The 15,693-nt window shown below is 58.5% G+C and overlaps 1 protein-coding gene across 1 annotated transcript in view; it reads left to right on the plus strand.

Annotated features, from left to right (window-relative positions):
• The first annotated feature begins 7,389 nt into the window (after positions 1 to 7,389).
• The window catches only part of NCKIPSD (NCK interacting protein with SH3 domain), a 48,637-nt gene continuing 40,333 nt past the window's right edge, over positions 7,390 to 15,693 (plus strand). Inside the window, exon 1 of the mRNA XM_083795344.1 lies at positions 7,390 to 7,628. Within this exon, the coding sequence (XP_083651470.1) occupies positions 7,458 to 7,628 (171 nt within the window). The 5' untranslated portion in view covers positions 7,390 to 7,457. The remainder of the gene's footprint in view (positions 7,629 to 15,693) is intronic.

A 15,693-nucleotide genomic window follows, 5' to 3' on the forward strand; every position in this document is an offset into this window, starting at 1 on the left:
GCTTAAAATCTTACTCGGGACAAATAGGTGGGAAGAAGTGTCAAAAGGTGAGAAGACAGTGAATAACGGCACCAAAGATAAGAGTAACTCCACTTTTCCTTTTGGAAGAGGCCTGTTTGTTTATCTAGCCATTATTTATCTAGCCATTTTTTGCTGGCTGACTTCTCCCCTTGGGCGGCTTGCAAGTCATGGTGATAGCACAAATGGGAAGCGGGCTGTGAGGAAGGCGCAGGAGCAGAGGAATGCTGTTGCTTATTGCAGTTGTTCGGAATAAAGCAGCGAGGGCATGCAGAAATGAAGGGGTTGTGGAGTTGGGGTGGTGCTGGGGTGCTCTTCCCTGGCCCATCCTCTGCCCACAGGCATGCCAGGGCAGGGGGACACGGGGAAGGCTGCGGGTACCGGGGCGGGAGGTCGTCCTCCTGAGTCCCTGGGTACCCCCCAGTGTCTGGAGGGAGCATGTGATCGGCAGGGCGACAGCCAGGCTCTTGCTATCGGCTTCTCCCGTTCAAAGTCTGCTGGCTGTCCTGTGCTCTTTTGTACTTTTCTGAGAGGTTTTTTACCTTTACTCTTGCAACACGAGTTGGTGGTTGCTTTTCTTGTTTGTTCCATAGTACCTGTGCACAAACTGGTGTTGGTATTGAAGGGTTTTTTATGTTTTGCAGTCACCCCGCTGTTCTGTGGCCGCACTTGGAGGTGGGGGGATTCCCCAGGAGGCAGGTTTGTCCATCACTCCCTTGCCATTTTGTGCTTCGTGAGTCTCCGTGCTCAGCCCCGCTAAGCTGCTCCTGCCCTGAGCTGTGAAAATGCCCGGGGAGGGGGCTGGGGCCGTGGGCTCCGCGTGCTTTTGGGTTGCAAAATGCTTTGGGCAGCGATCAGCGAAACTCCCTGCTGTCCCTCCGCCCTGTGCCCCAGGTGTGAGTCAGTGCCGGGAACCAGGAGGGGGACTGGGAAGCAGGAGGAGGATTGCTTGAAGCAATGTGACGTTTACTTTCGGGTTCTGCCGCGCAGGCTGCGGTGCCCTCTGCTAACGAGCTAATGCCGAGCCTCCTGGCAGGCGCTGCAGTCACCCAGCGCCGCTGCGGAATATAAATAAGCCTGGCTGTGCAGATTCATCTGATACACGGTTTGACTTTGTAGTCTGAAATTAGCAGGGATAAAGTCCTCTAATGTACTTGTGTTACGTATGAACTCTGGAGGGAATTCATAAAATCCGATGAGAACAATCGCATTTGCTCTGATGCAAGCTGCCTCCTCAACAAGCCCTCTTTGTTCTGCTGCTCGCAGGCAGGGCTCTGCCCGGGGAGCGGCGTAACGGGGCTCGAGACTGCTCTGAGCCCCACAGTGCCCGCAGTTGGGGTGTGTGATGGCAATTATCCGGGTGCAATGGGTGCGTGAGAACAGGGGGAGATGGACCTCGCTGGACCTCGCTTCTCCCTGCTTAAATCCTTTTGCCAGTCCTTTTGCTTGACAGAGAAGCAAAGACAGGGTCGGGGAGCGGGATGGGGAGAGCAGGGGCAGCTCTTCTTTTAGATGCTTTAAAAGGAGCAAGATCAAAATGTTGGGAGGAGGACGTCCCTCGCCTGCCCGTGATCTAAGCCCCTTCTCCTGCTGGCGCTTGGCCCAGCCCACGTCCTCCAGGGTTAACGCAGGGGTGACCCAGACAGCGAGCGGCTCTGAATGGAACATTATCCTGCAAAGTTCAAGAGCGGGGCTGTTTTCCTTCCATGCTGCTCTGCACAAATTCCTCCGAGCGGTTCCTTGTGTTTGTGGAAAGCGAATTACGTAAAGCCGGGCCGCGGCAGCAGCAGGGCTCCTGCTGGCACCCCTGGGCGCGGGGCTCTCGGGGACTGTCCTGCCTTTCCCTGGGGCCGTGCACGCCCGGAGCGGACACTTGTCCTGCCTTGCTCCCTTGGGACCAGGGCGGCCGCCCTCTGCCCTGGAGCTGTGTATTTGTGCGAGGCTTTTCTTCCAATGCTCCTGTTTTTTTCCTGTTTTTCCAACATCAGCACAGGGCCGATGCTGGCAGGCAGCAGCAGGCTGACCTTGCGCTCTGGAGATGTCCCCTCGTGGCCGGAGGGACACCCACGTGTCACTGCAGGTACCAGGGAGGAAACCTAAAGCAGAATAGCCCCCTTCCCGTGGCTGTAGAGCACAGAGAGCTGCAGACCGAGCACTGCCTTGGCCGAGGGTGATGCTGAGTGCACGTCCCTGCTCCCCTGACCCCTTCCTCGTGGCGCCGCTGGCTCCCCGGTGTCTGGTCTCCTCCCCGGCCGTTTCCTGATGCTCGGAGGAGACCCACCTTTTCCTGCCAGCCCTCCTGAGCACCCCGCCTTCCCTCCCGCTGCTGCCTGATGGCATTTTGAGGGGCCAAGCGAGGTGCAGCGCCTGGTCCGGGAGCCGGGCACCCACCGCCCCGCTGCCTCCCCGCACGATGCTGCGCCGGGCTCACGGGGACCACTCATTACACAAATAGGTCACTTCTAGCCCAAAAACTGGGGCAGGAGGCTTCTGCTGGGAATCGCCACGGGTCGGCTGGATGGAGATGAATCGCATTCCTGTGGCCGGAGCTGCGAACCGAGCCCCGCTTTGACGGCGGGGACCTGCCAGCAGCGTGTCCCTGGCACTCGTGGCCGGGGGGTCCCCAGGCTGTGGAGGAGGTCCCGCGGCGCAGGGCGGCCCCGTGCCGGGTGCTGCGGCTGGCAGGGCCGGGCTGCTTCCCCCGGCTGGGTCCCTGCCAGCAGGCAGTGCCAGGCAGCACGGAGCAAGGGCAAAACGTTTCCTCAGCGCTGCGATGCCCGCCCGAGCGTGCGTCCCCCCCAGCCTGCAAGGTGCTGTGCCCCCGGCAAGGCGCAGGGCACGTCCCGCTGTGGTGTCTAACAGTGCCGGATTCAGGTTTATGTAACCGGGGCAATAAAACTGGTTTCGAGCCATTTCCACAAGACCATTAACTGGGAACAGAAACTGCTACCCTGCGGCAGAGCGAGGCGTCAGGCTGCGCCCAGCCAGCAGTGCCGCCGCCAGGGGACGAGCTGGGGTGTCGCGGCTGCACGTGGCAATCCCCGAGGGCATCCACGAGCACCCACAGCCATATGCCATAGCGGGGCTGGGGCAGCCATCTGTCCCACACACGTGTCCGTCCGTGGCACCGGGAGCTGAGGGTCCTGTGCTGGTGCTTGCCCGGTGCCGCAGCCCGGAGTCCCCGGGGCAGGGTGGGGAGGACACGGAGCAGCGCGTGTCCCGGGACGGGAGCTGCCAGGAGGCGAAGCCGCCTTCCCTGCATTGTATGGAAATGAGGGCGAGACGAGCGGCCTCCCGCAGCCCTCGGCCTCCCGGAGCCTTCCCTCGCAGCCTGCGGCCCGGCGGAGGCAGCACAAAGCCCACGCCGAGCCCTGCATTGCGGGCTGGCAGCCGCCACGCCGGGCTGTCTGCGCCGGGCTGACAGCTCCTCCCGGGGCCGTGGGCTCTGTCCCACTGCCTCTTTTCTGTCCGGGGCGCAGCTGCACGGAGCCGAGGGGTTGTTTTTCTGAGCAGAGCTGGCCAGGAGAGCCGCTCGTCGTGAAACCTGCAGCGTGTCCGCGCGTGCAGGCTGAGCCCCCCGGCTGTCCGCGCCCGCTGCGCTCCCTACGCCCGTCCGACCTTCTGTCTTGGTCGTTTCTAGGAATTGCAGCTGTTGACAGCAGCTGGATGTTCCTTCCCCAGAGCCGAAGGAGGGGCCCTGGGCCCCGGCCAGCCCGTCCATAGGCTCCGTGCACAAGCGTTGCGCAAGGCAGCCCCGGCCGCTCGGCTCCATGCTGCTGCTTCCCATTTGGGGCCCCCCCCAGCTGCCCCACACGGCCCCGGTCTGGCTGTTCCCCGTTGCTGGGTGTGTCTGAGGGCTTCTCCTGCCGGGGATTTGGGGGAGCAGGGTCCCACAGGGCGCACAATGGGGCCTCATGGGGATGGTGGCAGGAGCCAGGTGTCCCTGGTGGGTGTCCCCCTCTCTGCCGTCCCCTCTGGGGTGCTCACCAGCAGGGTGGCCAGGACCAGGGGGTGCCGAGCCACCCGCTCCCAACCCTAGTGAGTTTTTCCACGAGGATGAGCTGCCAGGATGCCAGGAAACATGAGGATGGCAGAGCAGCATCCCGGTGCCGCCTCCCGGTGCCATTCACGGTCACCCCGCTTCCCGGTGGCCTTGCCCGGTTTCCGGAGCCCGGGGTCCCGCAGCGCCTCCCGCCCCGCCTGACATTTCACCCAGAGAGGCCCCGCGGGAGCACAATAATATTTGCACACCTAAAAGTGGAAGGATCGATCCCGCTGCTGTTTTGCAACTTGTTGACGAGCGGGCGGTGCGGAGTTATATAAGTGTACACAGCGCCGGCGGGTTTGCGTTGCGATCATATGAACGCCCTTGTGCAACGCTTCCCATCCGGGCACCGCAGCGGCTTCACCGGGACCACTGCTGCTGCTCAGCACCGAGCCCCCGCGGGAGCAGCCCCCTGCCCACGTCAGGGGCTCTGGGGGTGCTGTGGAGGCAGCGGGGATTGAAGGCCTCGTGCCTCCCTGTTCCACGTCCAGGCCTGGGAACCGTTTTATCGCTTTTTCCCTCGGTTTCCTCCCCACGCCGCAGTGTGACGGCGTTGGTCTCCCCTGCTTTGAGGGCAGCAGATGAAAGTGCTGTTATCTGGGGGCTGAAGGTCACCTCTTGAAGTCACACGAATGACGCAGTGGGATCCTTGCTCGTTGCCCCACTCAGCCCTAGATAAATCACCTGCGGCTCGCAATTAAGAGCCGGTTCCTCATCACCGTGGGCAGCAGCCGCTCACCCTGCTCTCAGGGTGCCGTCAGAGGCTCCTTGCCCTCAGTGCACCGCAGCCGGGTGCGGGCTCAATGCGCTGCCCTGCGAGCCCCTGGGCGAGCCCCAGCCATGGGGCATGGCACAAAGCCCCCCTTGGGGGTCTGCTGGGACCAGCCCAGGCGGGTGTCCTCACCCCGCTGCGACGCCCTGGGGCAAGGAGAGGGGCTGCTCTGGGGCTCCATGGGACAGGCAGAGCATCGCCTCGGCTTCCCCACCCCGGTGGAGGAACCCAGGCCCCTTCCCGATGTGCTGAACCGAGGGAGTGCCCACGGTGCTCGTGTGGGAGGCTGGGGCCTCCACGTCCCGGGGCTGCCTTCGCCTCCCGGCACACGCTGTGCTGCTGGCTTCACGGAAACGGAGCTCCCTTATCCCAGTGCAAACAGGAGCTGGGCCGCATCCAGGCCCTCACCCGGCGGCCTGCAGGGCAGACACCTCGGCCCAAAGCGAGCCCCCAGCAAATGGTGCTGATCCAGAGGCTCCAGCACTTCTCTCCCAGCCCGGTGACCGTAACGCCCGCAGCGCCTGTGCCAACGGGTGCTGGGCATTCGCTGCCCGTCCCGGCCCCCCGGGGATAAGTGCAGGGGGGTCTGCAGCGAGCGGTGGTGCTGAGCAGTCACGTAGCTGGTGCCGTGGGGCTCCTGCACGCCCAACCCGGAGGGGCCGTTCTGCTCGGCGCAGCGATGCCAGCCGCGATAGGGGACGCGGAGCCCTCTCGGAGGAACACAAAACAGATTTAATATTGTCCAGAGCAAGGAAACCTCACCCTGGAATACAGCTAATCTCTACGGAAACACCAAACCGCTCCTGTTCTGAGCGCTGGCTCTCCACCTATTCTTTCTGTGCCCTCAATTGGCGCCGGGCGATTTCCACGGCCCCTGCAGCTGGCAAGGGCACGGGGAGCCCGGGGCCCCCCCAGCCGGGCGGTGACCTGCACCCCGGGGGAGCACAGCCCCGCTGGGACCCCAGTGTGAACCCATGCCCCGGCAAGGTGCTGCTTTTCCAGACGCGTCCTAATGACCTTCCCAAACATCCGTCCTTGAAGGCGGGTTGGAAACCGCCCCGAAGACGGCTCTGCAGCACCAGGGTGCTCTCCCACCTGGCTGTCACCGTGCTTTGTGACAACACACACAGCAGAGGGGTTTTTGGGGTGTCCCAGGCCGGAGGGCACCGTGCATGCCCCGGTGCCAGGCAGAGGCACCCCACAGCCATGCTGCGTGGCCTCCCCAGCCGGCGGTGCTGCAGGTGGGTGCCGAGGGCCGCACAGCACCCTGCCCGGCCGCCCCGTCCTGCTGAGCTCGGGGCCTGCAGCGGTGCCTGTCCCCGCAGCCTGCAGCCCGCACAGCGCTGCAGACAAACCTGCAGCCAAAATGCGTCCGCGTCGATTCGCGAGCCATTGGTGCCCTCTGCTGAGCAGCAGCCTGCTGGGGAGCACCTGCACCATGCACCTGTGAGCTGCGAACTGCGTATTGCTGCACCCCCGCGTCCCTGCACCTGCACCCTGCACCCCTGCGACCCCGCATTTATATCCTACACCCTGCACCCCTGCACCCTGCATCACTGTAACCCTGCACCTAGATCCTACACCCTGCATCACTGCACCTGTATCCTGCACCCCTGCAACCCGTATCCCACACCTGCATCCCTGTGCCCTGCACCCCTGAATCACTGCACCCCTGAACCTGCATCCTGCACCCCTGAACCCTGAGCGACTGCACCCCTGCACCTGTATCCTACACCCTGCATCACTGCGCCCCTGCACCCTACATCCTGCAGCCCTGCAGCCCTGCACCTTTATCCTGCAGCCCTGAACCCTGTATCACTGCATCACTGCACCCTACGTCCTGCACCCCCGCATCACTGCACCTGTATCCTACACCCTGCATCACTGCAGCTCTGCACCCCTGCACCCTACATCCTGCACCCTGTATCACTGCACCCCAGCCCTGCACCTGTACCTGCATCCCGCACCCTACATCCCGCACCTGTATCCTGCACCCCGAACCCTTCATCAGTGCACCCCTGCCCCTATATCCTACACCCTGCACCCTGCATCCCTGAACCCTACAGCCTGCACCCTGCACCCTGTATCCCTGCACCGTGCGCCCTGTATCACTGCACCCCAGCCCTGCACCCTGCACCTGTACCTGCATCCCGCACCCTACATCCCTGCACCCTGCAGCCCTGCATCCCCACCCCTGTACCCCCAAATCCCCACCCCCGTACCCCAAATCCCCACCCCCGTACCCCCAAATCCCCACCCCTGTACCCCAAATCCCCACCCCCGTACCCCAAATCCCCACCCCCGTACCCCCAAATCCCCACCCCTGTACCCCAAATCCCCACCCCGTACCCCAAATCCCCACCCCTGTACCCCCCAATCCCCCCCACCCCTCTCCCCATGCACCCCCTCCCCGCCCCGTGCCCTCCGTGCCGCCAGGGGGCGCTGCAGCACACCTGGGCGCGGGGGGCGTGGCCACGAGAAGGGGGCGTGGCCACGGCGGCGTCGGTGGGCGTGGCCAAGCTGGGGGCGTGGCCGCGCGGTGACGCGCGGGGGGCGGGGCGTGCGGCGCGGGGTGGCGCGCGGCGGGCGGGCGGCGCGGGGTGGGAGCGCGGCGGTGCCGCCATGTACCGGGCCCTGTACAGCTTCCGTTCGGCCGAGCCCAACTCGCTGCCCTTCGCCGCCGGGGAGACGTTCCTGCTGCTGGAGCGCAGCAACCAGCACTGGTGGCTCGTCACGCGGGCGGGCTCCGGGGAGACGGGGTACGCGCCGGCCTCCTACCTCCAGCGGCTGCAGGTGGGCAGCGGCACCGGGACCGGGAGTGGGAGTGGGAGTGGGACCGGGGGTAGGACCGGGACCCACCGGCACCGGGAGCGGCACCGGGAGCGGCACCGGGAACGGCACCGGGAGCCACTGGGACTGGGACCGGGGGTAGAACCGGGACCCATTGGGACCGGCACGGGGATCGGCACCGGGAATAGGACCGGGAGCGGGACAGGGAGCCACCGGCACCGGGAACGGCACCGGGAGCCACCGGGAGTGGGACCGGGGGTAGGACCGGGACCCACCGGGACCGGAACCGGCAAGGGGATCGGCACCGGGAATAGGACCGGGAGCGGCACCGGGACTGGAACCGGCACCGGGGGTGGGACCGGGGGTGGGACCGGGACCGGCACGGGGAGCGGCACCGGGAGCCACCGGCACCGGGAGCCACCGTGGGGACCTCGCCGTGCCGAGGCCGGGCCCCCGGGGGTCCAGCCCCGCCGTCCCTCGGTGGAGCTCCGCGGGGCCAGCGCCGCTCCCGGCCTCACCGAGCGGCTCCGGTGCCGGCCCGCGGCGTGGCGGGGCCGCGTTAGTGCGGGGCAGCTGCGTGCAGCCCTGCGTGGGCCTGGCCGCGGGGCCAAGCCCCGGCATCCCGGCGGGATGGTGCTGCTGGTGGTGCTGGTCCTGGTGCTGCGGGTGCTGCTGGTCCTGGTACTGCGGGTGCTGCTGGTCCTGGTGCTGCGGGTGCTGCTGGTCCCTGGGGTGCTGCCCCAGCCCCGTGCAGAACCAGGAGCTCTCCCTGCAAAAAGCCAGCCGATCCCTTGCCTCTGCCGCACGGCAGATCGGGCAGCCAGGAGGGGCCATCCCTGGATAAATAAGCCCTTAAACTCCTTACAGGGGCTGTTTAGTTGCAGGGCAAAGGCCCTGCTAAACGCCGGGTTGTAAACCCCCGCGGTGGCGTTGCCGCTCTGCAGCCCCCGCTGCGTTTGCTTGTGTGGCGTGACGCCTGCTCGGCCGTGGGTGCAGGAGGCTTCTCCCTTACAGCAACTCTTTTTGGAGCAGCCTCCCTGTGTCGTTCCACCACGCTCCCTCTGGTTGCAAAATCTTACAGGAAAAGCGTGTTTTGCTGAACTTGCATTCATTTTAATGTGCTTAATGTTAACGCTCAAAGTGCTCTGAGGTCACTTGCAACATGCCGTGGGTGACTCCTGACAGTCTCTTACTCCACTGACACTGGTGTAGAACTGCTGGTGACTTTGTGGGCGCTCTCCTCTTGTTTAGATGCGACTTCCCAAATGCCCTTGGATCTGGTGGCAGGAAACAGAAGAGCCTTTCCTGCATCCTCCCATCTTTTTTTGGCAGTTAGGTTTCCGGAGCTAGGACTGGCCTGGTGGTGCGTGAGGCAGCAGGACCTCGTTTGCTGCTCTGCAGCTGCAGTCGTGCCCAGCGTGCCTGGCTGCTTCCCGCCGTAGCATCCTGCCGGCTCTGAAATCAGAACCCGCTTTTATTCACGGCAAGCAAGCAGGCCCAGCTTGGGAGTGAGCATCCTCTGCCTGAAAGCTTGCTTGTGTCTGTCTGAGTGTCTGCATAGGAGTATAAGCAATTTGTCACCCAGCCTCGCTTTAAAAAGGACACCGATACCAGTTAGCAACGGTGATTTGGGAGGCAATTAGCGCTGCCCCATACATCACAGGAAAAACAGGGGTAACGATGAGTGTTAGCATGCTTAGCAGGGAGAGCAGTGGCCAACAGGAGTCACCATTGTAAAAGTAAGCCTTGGGCTCGTTAGCAGTGCAGTCAGGTTTCAGGTAAGCACAAGGTTGCACAGCAGTCGCAGCCAGCAGCAAATCTCCCAAAAGCCCCTCGCAGCAGCCCGCCGAAGTGAGGCTCGTGGGAGAGGATTGGGCTGCTTTCGCTGGTGCCATCCTCTATGAGGAGCATTAGCTTTCTTCCAGGCTCCTCTCAATTTTCAGGTTTTTTGCTCAGCTTTCATAGGTACGGGTAACTCGCGCCTTGGCTTTTCTAGAGGGGAAAAAATAATTCCCATTTATTATTGAAAACTTATTCTCGGCTGGTGTCTCCTTGTCGTAAATGCTGCAGAAGTTTGCACTGAAATCCTTGTGGCTAGCAGTGTTGCTATTCAGAGAGTTGTAGGGGAAAGAAAAAGAGACTCTCCAGAAGCACATAATGCCTCTAAGAAGCGAGCTGGGCCCCAGCCAGGGCACGTGGAGCTGCAGATGATGCGAAGTTAATTGTGGTCAATTAGGAAGGCCCAACTTCAGCCGGTATTCCTGCTGATCTTACTCTTCCGTGGTTCCCCTTTGGCTGTGTTATTAAGAGTCATTTCAAGTCGAGTGTGGCTCCAGGGATAAATACTGGAGCCACCAAGGAGCAGGAGGGGAGGATCAGGCCGTGGGCTGCTGGACGAGGGTAGCATGCGAGTTAAAAGCAGAGAGGTGCTTGCCCAGAGGCCGGCCTCGTGCGTGACCGAGCCCTGGCTCCGCAGGCCCGTGGTGGTGATCGCAAGCAGGCCGGCTGCAGCACGAGCGTGGTCCCCTCGAAAAATCGTCAGAGCGAGGGACAAGCGCTGGTGTCTGGGGGATCTACTGCCGGGCAAATGCTGCTGCAGTGAAACTGTCGGCACGAGTGCCGTGGCTTCTGGCTCTGCAGAGAGCTGCCCGTCTGCACGAGGTTGGTCCCGTGTCTGCAGCGATGGGCTGGTGCTTACGTGGTGGATGGTGGAAAAACGTGGAGGTTAAAATGGAGCTCAGGGTTCCTCTGGGGTCAGAAAGTCACTCCAGCAGATGGGCCTTCTGGTGCTTCATAGGAAGTAGTAAAAGGTTCAGTTCAGGAAGCTTCCTTAGGAGCAGGGGGTGATTTGGTGTCGGGACGGGGGGAATGCCAAGCCTAGCAAGTTAGGGTCCTGTGACTGGCTTAAGTAGTACATACATTACCATGATTATGGTGGGCCATGTAATTTCGTAACAGGAGTCTGGATTACTCCAGCTTCGGCTGAAGGCTGCAGTGGTTTGCTCCTGGATATGGGAGCAGCGTCTGTGTCGGCCCTCATCTTCTCCAGACACCACAACTGGTTTTGCCCTGTCCTCGGTCCGTCCTAGCCCAGGCTGTATTCCCCCATCAAGAGAAGTGTTGATACTACACACTGAGGTGGGGGTGGCAGCTGGAAACCACCGGGCTTTGTTGGTGTATGACGGTGGCGCAAAAATAAGCGGCAAGTTGTGGGGCTGGTTTCACATGCTGCCCGCTGCCCGACAGAGGCAAGTCAGCTGCGCAGCTGTGCTGAGCAGTTAGGAAATAGCTCTGAAATTATTAATAGCCTTTTCAAAATTCCTTAAAGTTCATTTCTAATAACTGAAAAACGGTTGGAAACGTTGAATCTCTGGTCGGTTGAGGCCTTCTCTGAGCTCTTGCGCATTCCCGATGTAGCTCTGGAGGAGCAAGAAGGGAGCTGTCTAGGTGGGAAGGTGCTCGTGCTGGTTGCCAAGAAGCTTTGGACCATCTGGTTAGAAAATGGACACAGCCAAGAGTATAGCAAGCATTTTAAGGATGCCTCGGGTTGCTATTTGCTGTATCTTCTGCAAGAACAAACAGGCATGTGATAAAAATAAGAGGCTGCTTCATGCAGCCTAGCAACAACTGAGAATCCCCCTGCAGCATAAGCAGACGCACAGAGGCACAGCGCAGGTACTGCCGGTTTGTTTGGTGGGCACAGGAATGGTTTCGCTCCCCGAGCTGCAGAGAGAAGCGAGGGTTTTGTCCAGGAGTGAAACGTGAGCTCCATTTGCTCGCAGGAAACTCCTGATTCATTTTGTGGCGTTGACGCACGCTCTGGGCTAATCTGGCTGCTTTTCTGCCGAGGTAGCAAACGCGTTGGTTCAGCAGCGAAGCAGCACGTGCTGCAGTGCTCACCGAATGCTCAGATGCTCCGTTCGTAATGCTTGTTAGGAGGCAAATCCCCAGCCACTGGAAATTTGAGCTTTAGCAATTGTGCTCAGCTGTAAGGGAGCTACGTGGTAGAGCTGTTCTCCCTCATCTGTGCCAAATCCGGCTCTGGCTGCTGGCAGGTTTCTGCCCTTGCTCCTGGGCAGAAGACACAAGTGCAAGCTGTTGAACGTACAGACCACCTCCTGCACTGCTCTGGAGCCTCAATTGCCATTTGTCATCTGTTTCGGATTTGACAGAGCTTTTAATGGGCGTGAGAGCTTAATCAGAGCGCTCAGATCCTGAATAAGCACTTAAACTAAAAATAAAGTTTTATTTTGGAGAATAAGCAGCTGGCAGTGCTTTGCAGCTGAGGCTGTGTTTCTTGACACACGTAAGAAACTGAAAGAATGAGACATTTTTCCCTGGGCTGTGGAAATAACAGAGATGCTATCATATCAGAGCTGCTAATGCTTCGAGATCAAGTTTTATTCTTGAAACTAAATTACACAGTCAGGGGAATTATAACCATTTCTAATTACTGTAGCTAAAGACTCGAAATTTTAGCCAGAAGTTCTGCAGTCTTTCACAGCTCAGAATGATTAAAGTAGAAATGCGCTAATGATCTTCAGCTTTTGCTTTGCTACGAAGATATGTTCTTACTTAGGGTACTTTGACTAAAAATAATTAGGCATTTTGGTTTCAGATGCAGTCTGCCCCAAGAGCTGGACTCCCCCATTTGAGCAGTAGGGGCAGGCTGCGCTTATGAGTGCGTATTAGTACTTTGATCAGGAGAGGAAGGTTAAACTTTCTTCCCTTGTTTACACCTGCAAAATGACTGATTTGTTATTTGTTATCAAAGGGAAGAACTGCTGGGTTTGGACAAAGACAAGAAGCGTCTGCTCAAAATGGTAGGCAAGCTGCTGAGCCTTGTGGGCAGAAAATGCAACCACCCTCCCTCTCACCCATTTGCAGGGAAAAGACTTCAGTAATGACTGAATTGTGTACGTTTATCGAGCGAGGTGCGTCTGTGATTAACACACGGGACGCAGGATCTGGTTTCTGTTCAAATCCCCCACCAGCTCGCTGTGGGGCTTCACGCACGTGGCTCTCTCTACCAGGTCTCGATCCCTGGCCTGCAAGTGAGGAGGGAGGCAAGAGGCCACGATGCAAAATGTAGTGGATGCGAATCGAAGGTGATGGACTCTGCGGTCAGCCCATGGGAGAGAAGGAGCTCCGAAGAGCAGGGAGAAGAAATTTGTGTTGCTTTATCTTGAAGGAAAATGTGCTGGTGTTAGTGATGATGGGAAAACAGCGTAAAGAGGGTGAAGGGCTCCGCGCTAGAGAAGAGTGACCTCCGTGCTGGGTGCGGGCTGTGTGCTGGGAGAGGCTTTGGCAGCAGCAGGTTGTATCGTGGTTGCTGACTGGCCTGGGAGGATTCCCTGCAGGGTCTGGGGCACATTAATTCCTGTGGGGAAAGTCAAATCCCAAGGTACAAAATAGGTATTTACATCTCTCGGCTGAAACCTGGAAAACAGCTGAATCTGTTAAGATCATTGCTAGGAGAGCTCTGTTGGAACAGGAACAGCCTCCTCCTTTTCTTCCTTGTATAGCTCAGATGTGCATAAAAATAAACAGAATTTTTAAGAGCATCCCAGCTTTACTCCCTCATGAAGGATTTAAACTTCGGCATTCCCATTCAAGGTCATGTCTTCAGCGTTTGAACTGTCAGTCTGGGCCCTGGAAAAAGGGTAAAAAATTCCAGAAGGGGTTATAAGGCGAGAAGAAACGGTAACCTTTGTGTGTGACTGTAGTCTTAGATAGTCCCTAAGAAAACTGGACTTCACAGAGGCTGCCGTCCGATGTGGTCAGTGCTATAACCAAAATTTTACAAGGCGCAGGTTCTGACAGAGCTCTGTGTGCTGGCTCACAAGTCAGGCTTGACCTTTACTTGTCAGGCCTGATGTGCCTTGATTTTTATCACACGGCGAAACCTTTGCTTTAAAAACAAACAAAACAGCAACCCTTTGAACTTGTCATAAGCGAAGTGGATCCGAGGACGTGATTCACGACCGCGTGTGTTTCTCTCTGCTCCCCTGCAGCCTGCCATTGCTTTTGTGCCGTGGGGACATGAAGTGCTGGTTTGGGCAAAGCTCCCTCGCCACTAGCAGAGGAGCAGAGTTGTCCCAAACGCAAGACCTGCTAACCTGCAGCAAGAGAGGAGAAGTATCTTCGCGTCAGCTTCATCTCTGTTCAGGCCCTGCTGTGCAGAGCTGGCTTGGCAGAGCTGTGTGCTTTCCTTGCAAGGGAACAAAATACTAAATACTTGTTCTCTTTTTCGAATAAGGCTTAGACAAGAAGGGGAAGTAAAACTTTGGCAGCGTGGGCTTTTTAGAATGGGATGGAAAGTTCCCGGCTTTGTGTTTCCTGGTTATTTGTTTGCCTGTGCGAGTTGTTTATAAGGAGCTGTCACTGCCTTCCTGCTTGGCAGCTAGGTGGCTTTGATCGCATGCAGGCTGTGTCTGTCCTCCTGTCTGTCTGCTGCAGCTACGGAGCCAGTGGCACGCAGCTGCGAGTGGATTAAACCCACTCCCCGAGCTTGGGCTGTTGCCTTTTGTTCCAGCAACGTGGGTCCCATCTACACCATGTTGTCCCTGCATCCTGCTCAGGCTGCTGGGCTTGAGCTTGTGAGCGTGAAAGCAGTCCGAGACACTGACTTCTGTGCCTGGCATCTGGAAATGCCAACATACACTGATATTTCGCTTTGTTCAGCTGCTCAAGAGGTTTAATTTAAAATAAAAAATAAATAAAAAATGAAGCTGTCGGACTAAGTGTGCTAGATAATTCCAGGCTGTGGATCATGTCTTGCTAAATCACTGGTTCCAGATTCAGATTAGATCCAAGTAATAGCTATTATTTCTCTTTATTTTTCTTCCCCCAGCACAAGTTGCGTAGTGCATTGCAGGATGGAAATCCGAGGGCAGGCCTCAGCTCCAAAGCTTTTATTATATTAGTAAAAAAACCAAAGGGGTGAGGGGGAGATGTTGGCAAGACCTGCAAAAATAGTGACTTGCCTACGAGGAGGAAGGGCTCAGATGGGGCGGACAGGAACAGTCCTCAGTGCCTGTCACGGTCTTGTCTTTGCTCTCCAAAGCTGCTTCAGGACCTGGGGCTGCCTGGCTCAGTGAGCCACCTGCAGATGAGATCTGTGGTGCTTTTGTTGGAGAAAGGTCTCTGTCCGTCCCACCAGCAATGGGCAGGAGGCTGAGCCAAGCCCCAGGGCTGCATCCTCCCACCTCAGGAGGAGGAGGAGGTAGGAAGGAAGCCTTGGCAGGCCAAGCAGGCGATTTTCATACTCTTGCAAGTGGAAGATCAGAATTGTTGCTGACAGATTTTCAAAGTCGGGGGTTTGGTGCCGGTCGAGTTCAGCGCAGCTGCCATGGGTGTGCTTAGAGCAATGGCAGCTCCTAGAAAAAGCAGATGGCTGCCTGAAGAGATCAAACTGAAGCTCCCCACGAAGCAGACAAACACAAACCTCCACAGCCTCTCGGTCTAATGTGGTGACAATTCCATTTTGGGTGAACTCGGTGAGCTCTGGGGCTTCCCAGGCTGCTCGAAGTTAGCCTTTTCTCCTCCACTCCTGAGGAAAGGATGCGTGTTTGCGGGGGAAAGAGGGACTAATGCGATTTGACCATCTGAGAGGAAGTGCGGTATGCCCGGTGGATAAATGGCAGGACCGCGGTCCCTTCCTTTTGGTCCTGCTCCCGAGGAGCATGTGGGAGAGGCAGGCAGCAGCCGGTCGCCTGTGCAGGAGCTGTCGGGAGTCTTTGTGTCAAGTGCTGCTGTCAGTGGAAGCCCACGTTTGTTGACAAGTAAAAATAATAGCTGCATTCAAACCCAATACCTTAACTAAGAACGATAAGAATAAAAATTCTTTACATACTTAATACATAAGCTTAGGGACTTCCCTGAGCCAGCCTTGTAGAATCAAAGTGTTTGTAGCTGAAGACTTTTTCCAGTTGACATCACGTCCCTTGAAGTGCTGTGTTCTAAGTGATGAAGTTTTTGTCTGCCCTAGAATCACCTTTATTGACTGAGCCTAACAAATTCATCCCCTTTAACTTGTTTTTGGAATTGATTTAGGGCATCTGTCTTC

The sequence above is a fragment of the Anser anser genome, assembly GCF_964211835.1.
Source record: "Anser anser genome assembly, chromosome: 12".
NCBI classification, from domain to species: domain Eukaryota; kingdom Metazoa; phylum Chordata; class Aves; order Anseriformes; family Anatidae; genus Anser; species Anser anser.